General features: G+C 38.5%; 1 protein-coding gene across 1 annotated transcript in view; it reads left to right on the plus strand.

The window, feature by feature from the left end:
• The window catches only part of ASXL3 (ASXL transcriptional regulator 3), a 183,369-nt gene extending 178,150 nt beyond the window's left edge, over positions 1 to 5,219 (plus strand). The window contains exon 17 of the mRNA XM_034642200.1: positions 1 to 5,219. This exon is cut by the window's left edge and continues 12 nt beyond it. Coding sequence (XP_034498091.1) covers positions 1 to 670 — 670 coding nt within the window. The 3' untranslated portion in view covers positions 671 to 5,219.
• Positions 5,220 to 7,494: the final 2,275 nt, after the last annotated feature.

Below are 7,494 nucleotides of genomic sequence, written 5' to 3' on the forward strand. Positions count from 1 at the left end.
GCCGCCCTTGGCCTTGCCCCCGCCTCCCCCGCCACCACCTCCGCTACCTCCACCTCTTCCTAACGCAGAAGTCCCGTCCGATCAAAAGCAACCACCAGTTACCATGGAAACCACTAAGAGACTTAGTTGGCCACAGTCCACGGGCATATGTAGCAATATAAAATCGGAACCTCTTTCTTTTGAGGAAGGTTTAAGCAGCAGCTGTGAACTGGGCATGAAACAAGTTTCCTATGACCAGAATGAAATGAAAGAACAGTTAAAAGCGTTCACGCTAAAAAATGCAGATTTCTCTTCCTATTTGCTTTCTGAGCCACAAAAGCCTTTTACCCAATTAGCTGCTCAGAAAATGCAGGTGCAGCAACAACAGCAGCTCTGTGGAAATTATCCAACAATACACTTTGGTAGCACGAGCTTCAAAAGGGCAGCATCTGCAATTGAAAAGTCCATTGGGATTTTGGGAAGTGGCTCCAATCCTGCCACGGGCCTGCCTGGTCAGAACGCTCAGATGGCCGTTCAGAACTTTGCCGACAGCAGCAACGCGGATGGATTGGAACTGAAATGCTCTTGCCGGCTGAAAGCCATGATCGTGTGCAAAGGCTGTGGGGCCTTCTGCCATGACGACTGCATAGGTCCCTCCAAACTCTGTGTAGCTTGCCTGGTTGTGCGGTAAGAGCTGAGGAAAGATGCAGTATCCCTTTTCAACACGGAAAAGCCAAACGGCGTCAGCAGCAACAAATTGAATAACTCAGTGGTTTATATCGTGATAATTTATTTTACTTTGGAACAGAGTATCTTTTCTCTCTGGGATTCTTTACTTGCCTTTCCCAGAAAGGGGAGACCGCATCCCACCCAAGTGGCTCAGCGGCATGCCTTTTGCATATTAAGTTGCCATTCCCAGCTTTGGAAAATTTCTGTCCAAGTGTACACAGATCACTACCCCATTCGTTTTGGGTTTTTTTTAAATCCAGGTGTAGATAAGAAAAGGACATTTTTAATTACTTAACGCTAACCAGAAATGCAGATGTAGAAAGCTAATGGTAAAGGTGATTTAAGGTGGTGGTTGGTTATTCATTCTTCTGTAGATTAACCAATACAACAAGGGTTTTCACAGTTGACTCTTCTGGACCTTTCTATACCGAGTGATTAAGTCATATTTGGAAAGGGGAATCTGATTTAAATGTATGATTCCTTGTATTTGCTCATATCACGAAAGATACATTAAAGGAGGTATGCCATTAATGAACTCCACTGTCCTTATTCTTTTCCCTCCCTTTTTACCCTTTTCAGAGACTGGCAGAATATCTGGATCTGCCTTGGACATTGTGCACACATTGTAGTAAAATGTGTCTTATACCTGAAATTACAGTGTGGGCCTCAAGCCCAGTAATCTGGTTTGAGCCCTTTGACGCCTGATACTGTAAGGTCAGTTGACCAACAGAGGCCCAGAGGCCCATAGGATTTCAGAGCATCATGTGTAGCTTTTAAGAGCAAGTATGAAAAAAAAAAATGCCCCAAAGTGTAAAAAGTCAGCAAGTAAAATGCTGTGTATGCAAACACATAGAAGTGGGTTGATAATGTAAATATTGGTCCATTCTGTTCACTCTAATACAACTACTAGATATTGAAATTGGGGGGAAATAATTGTACTGTTTATGGATGACATCCGTACATTCTGGCTTCTGACTCTGCAGAGGTTGGCCACCTCTCTTTCAAAGCATCATTGATGATAAAAGGAACTACAGAAGGCTGACGTGTTGATCTGTTTCTGAATGGTTTTTCTCTCGTGATTCGCAATCTATATAATTAATTATATTTGACTCTGAAATAGCCCTTATTTTAAAAATCATTCTAGGTATTGCATGTTTTATTTCTTCCCCCCCCCCAGGTGAATTCAGTACATTCTTCATATTTGGGGGAGTGGAACTGCTTTTGAAAATGGGATACTGCATCTTACAAATAGCGTCAGTGTTTATCCAGTGAAGTCTGAGTGTTGAGTATTGGGCTACATTCCACATGCTTTGGCCACCTTCATGCCAGAGAACAGCTGTAGGTTAGGAGGCTCTGTTCCCTAAAGCAAGTTCAAAAAGCACATGCACGCTTTGGGAAGACGAAAGACAGCGAAAACCACGCCCATTTAACTTCCGAGTACAGAGCACAAAATGTGGAGTGCCATTAACCCATTGATTGATTGTGGCTGTAGAATTTAAAAAAGAAGCAAAACATGGGGCGGGGGGGCGGAAATCATCTGTATCCAGGGTAAGAATGACAGACATTCTCACATCAATGTAAACTTTTGACATTCCCTTAAAACGTGTCTTAAAAATTAACTGGAATGAGCAGAGGTTACATTCCTGGAGGAAAAAAAAAAAAAAAAAAACTTGTGATTTTTTTATAGTAACCACGGTATGGTTTTTTTTCTCCATATTTATTATTGTGATGTTGCCAAATTTTATTAGGTGATACAGATGTCACTTTTATTAATACATTGCTAATAGTGAAAGATCCTTAGAAAGAAAAGCAGGGTCTGCCTCTGTGGCTGACATTCGGTGCTTCAGTAAGGTCACTTCTGTTTTTCACATTGAAATTAACAAAGTTAGTGACTGAGAAAGTTCAAAGCGCCCTTCACCAGCCCCTCCCAAGGAATGTGGAGGAAGTTCCAGCTCACCCTCTGCCAGGCTGTGTTGGGGCGGCATCCTCTCTTTGGTCTGCTTATACTGTCTTGGTTCAGAAGAGCATGCTCTAGTCTCAGAGGGGAACCCCTAAAAGGTAGACACTTGCATGCCAACTCCTTCCAAATCCACTTGCCACTCGACCAGTGTCAGGTACTGTCCACACCAGCTGATTCAAAATTACCACATGAGTAACTGGCACGGGGTGTTGGAGAAACGCTGGTCTACAAAGCTTTGTGCTCTGCGTATGAGGTACGGTTGACGCTGCAGGGGTACTGAGCTCATTATCAGTTCTGTCATTGCGGAATACCGCCTGCAAGGTACTTACGGGAATAACAAAAAAAAAGTGTCCTTCTGTATGTTTTGATTTTTCACAAAATAGGTGACTTTTCACATAATTTTGGAGAACCAATTGTTGATCATGCATGGATTCTGTCACCCAGGTCCAAAGAGGATAATTTTTCTGTGCCCTTTCTCTCTCTCTCTCTCTCTCTCTTTTTTTTTTTTTTTTGCCCCAGTTCAAATTCCTAGTGTTTGCATGTGGTTTATATTAGTGAAAAATCTTTGGGCTAAAAAATAATGGAAAGAAAAATTCAGAAGTAAAATATGGGTCAGATGTTTTACAAGTATTATATATATATATACAAAAGCCACTATGTTTGGATTAGGTAAGTGGGTTCTTAGCTTCTCGATTTCCACAGGTGTCTGCCTATGTGCAAATGTAGTATGTTATTTACTACATGGTTGTGGTGATGTAATGTGCAAATGTTAGTGTGTGCATTATCCTGATTTTTGGACACTATGATATCCCTATCAGGACTAGAACTTGCACATGTAACATGTATTTTTTTTTTTTTTTAATCACAAAGGATGTATTTCCCTAAGTAGCACTTTTGGAGCAGGGGAAGGAAGAAAACTGCTATTCCCATCCCCCTCCTCTATGATATGCATATGCCTGAAGTGTGTAAAGACATTTAGGTAGTTAATGGGCATGTTAATAACGTTTTGATGCAAATTCATTTTCAAAATGAAAATAGTTTTCCTTCCCCAAAGTGAGAATAGCAGAAATGTTGGTGAACTGAGCACCATAGTTATATATAAGATTCCTCTGCTAAGGTCTAGTTTGAAGAAGAAACTTGAAAACCTATGAGGTTGAGCCTGGTTGCTATAAAGACTTTATGGTGGTATGTGTTTCTGGGATGAGCTCTATTAGCAGGTTTAGGTGACTTCTAGACCTTGGATGTTCCTAGTTGTTCAGAATAAACCTACAAAACCCAGCCAGCTGGGGCAAATGGTGCTTCATAGTGCAGCCAGGCGTAGGAATACGTGGTGTCGCAGCCCCATTTTAAACACTCGCACCATTTCACGAGAGGAAGTTGCTGTGGCCTTGGGTTCCCAGATAGTCCTCGGTCTGGTGAGGTTCCAGGTCACAGAAGCTGAAGCCAAGCTTAGGGTTGCATCGTCTCTCTGGTGTGGAGGCCAGCACCGCACTAGCCGCCTGGTGGGAATGAGCCCGCTGAGCACGCAGAGCCCAGAGTCACTGTCTTTGTGTTTCTAGAGAACAATGTGAAGAGTCCTAGAAAAGGAACTCGTCAGGCTGTCAGGGGCCTATGTAGCCAAAATGTCACTGAATATAAAAATCTTGTCTTCAGTCCTCATGCTCTGTCACTGTAAAGCGAACAAAAAGCATTTTTACTATAATTTAAAGGAGCTGCTTTTTTATAGCACATACCATTTCGCTTTGTACTATATTTGATAGTTGCAGAATAATTTAGACTGTAGAAAAACTTCGTTGTATTTGTACTGTTCATGAATGTTTCAAAGAAAGTGCTTTACTTGGTTGCCATAATTTTCTTGTACTGCTGTATTTTTCCCCCTGCTTCCTGGAAACGTAATCTGATTCATATTTTCAGTACAGTTTTTTTTTTTTTTAAATGTGTGTGTGTATTTTTTTGGGGGGGGGTCAGTATTCTGAATGTTTACATCTGTTTGACATTAGCCATTTAATGCCTTTAAAAAAAAAAAAAGGCGGTATTACTCCTACAGTGTAACAGCAAAATGTGAAATCAACCCAAACATAACATGCATGACAAACACAGATTGGGGGTGAAGGCCCTGAACATACAGACATTTTATATCAGCAGACAGAAAAGTAAAACCCTCCTTCAGTCCTCTACCAAAGAATATATTATTCCCACAGGAAAAACTCAGAAAAGGTGTGTAAAATCCTCAGAAGGGGGAGCAGTTGATTCAGAAAGACTGCTACAATTTAATACTGTTATGCTTGCTTTGATACCTGACTAAATGTGACTGAGTGCAAGGAGCATTTAAACAATTTTTAGACAGTGTTTTGTTTAGAATTCAGGGATCATGCATTCTTTAATGGTGCTGTTTGTTTTTTATTTCTTTTCTACAAAGAAAAAAAGTGTTGCCTACAAAAGTGACTGCTCACAATACCATAAGTTAAATGAAATGAAATGTTTGTCTCTTCATGTTTCTCTGTTTTTCCCTTTCTCAAAGTAACAATTTGGGTTTCAATATTAAAATATTCTGGAGAAAATAAAGAAATTAAACATTAAATAATTGTCATTTTTAATTTTTTACGAAATAAGGTAGTTACATAAAATGTGTTAATAAATACATTGAAAATTTTACTCTAAAAATTATAGGGAGAAAAAACCATATACAGTTAAATTATCTACCCTTTCTGGTTTGGTGAATTGCCAACACACAGTTATAACTACTGTTAAAACTGTCAAAACTGAAAGGTCTTTAAAATTAACGGTATCTACTGTGCTTATCATTTAAAAAATATATTTGGAACTTGCTTTCATAAAGATCTTGTTAATTCTTTATACCAAAAGATATTTGGGTCAAATTGCTAACTACCATATATAATTTTAACTTTCCAAATTAATTAACTTTGAAAATTCTTTGTTAAAAGAATGGATTTGGTTATTTTTTTAATCTTACATTAAATATTACAGTTAGAGTTATTTGAAGAAAATGCTGTGAACCATTAGAACAAAATTGCCTCGGTTATATTGACATTGGTTAAAAAAACTCGCTTATCTTTATGATGAATCGGAAAGCTTTAAACATAACTGTTTAAATCATAGTTCAACTTTTTCATCTACATGGATAATGCTGTCTTTGGCCACCAGATGGCGAAAGAGGATGTTTACTTTTGGAGGGGGAGAAAAAACAAAATACACTGCTTCCTCCAAAAACAGAATTAAATGCCTATATTAATGAAAGTCCAACTTATCCAAGTAAGTCAATGGAAAATTGATACTTCTAAGTTTCACTAGGCTATTTTTGCTACAACGATGGCATTCCCTTTTGGTCCTATTTTTTCTATTAAAATATTTACAAAATGCTTTCTTAATTTTATTTAACATGGAATTTATTGTTTTCATTGCATTACTCCACAGGCATCCTTTATTCCAAAATTCATTAGAGAAAGTTGAACAGTCCAGTGTTCTTTAAGCCGACATTTAATGAAACTGATCTGAATGCTTTATGTTTTAATTCCTATATTCTCATGAAATAGGAACGATTATACAGTTTTTATGTAAGTATTCAATTATTCTTAATACATTATTGTGGCCTTATTTGAGTTAAAATTGCTCTTAGCATCTGAAGTATTTATTTGTATCCATCATAGGCCTTGGCTGAGAATAAGTAGTTTACCCAGGGATTCATTGAGTTTCATGTAGACACTTTCCTTGTCATCAAAGATAAGTATTTTATTTTGGAAGAACCTAGCCGGGAGAGCAGTCGACACAACAGTTTGGGCTTTTTTTTTTTTTTTTCCTGCGAAAGACAATTGAACAGAAATCCTAGAAAGTGTCTTTCACTCCATAAATTTATTTGAAGACTTTAATTATAGGCTGCCTAGACATAATGTTTCAATAAATTATTTTCAACTCTTTAGCCTTCATGATCTGAATATGAAGGAGATTTTATGAACAATCTTCATATAAATAAACTTTTAGAGTTTTAACTGTACACTAAGCAAATCAGCCATTTCCCAGAGTTGTTCCCAAAAGGCAGACTCTATTTTTAAAAATAGTAGAAAATACTTGTGAAATGCTAGTATGGAGTGCTGCAAAGCATTTCACAGGTATTAATGATCACATTTATCCTTAGAAAAATCCTGTGAGGCAGGCACTGTTATTCCAGCCATGTAATAATCGAGGAGCCCGAGGCTTAACGGGTTTAAAGAAAAGAATACATGGCAAAAATCTGGAGTATGAAAGAATGTTTTTCAGAGACCAAGCCTATCCTCTCACTTGCTACAGGATCGCAATGACTTCTATAGACTGGGGATTCTGAGAAAAATCAGAGGGTCCCAAACCTTGAAAAAAATTAGGCTAGTGGGAAAGATGATAAAATAATTTGAATATGACAAGAGCATAATTAAGACATGTACAAGGTGCATTGGGAAAGAGAGACACTAAGTGGGTGAAACCATTTAGGAGTGAGAACAAAACCTCCAGAGGAACGTCCCTTCCTGTGCCTGACACAGTGGCAGTGAGGGCGTGTTCCTCCCTGCCAGCGTCCCAACCATTGCCCTTGAACAGGGCCCATCGCTAAAGATAAGGTCCTTCCTGATAATGATCTCTGCAAGGTGTATGATCCTTTAGACACATTAGAGCTCTGTCCCCAGGCCCTTCTTACATGAACCTAGGAATTTGTTTAGATGTTGGTAATGTTGATAATTGATTTTGTAAAAGATAACAGCATATTAAAAATGATGTTTGTGGTACCAGATGTCCTTGGTGGTCATTGACTTCTTCATAGTTTTTTAGATCAGTGTGAT

This window comes from Ailuropoda melanoleuca, chromosome 14, assembly GCF_002007445.2.
Source record: "Ailuropoda melanoleuca isolate Jingjing chromosome 14, ASM200744v2, whole genome shotgun sequence".
Taxonomy (NCBI): Eukaryota; Metazoa; Chordata; class Mammalia; order Carnivora; family Ursidae; genus Ailuropoda; species Ailuropoda melanoleuca.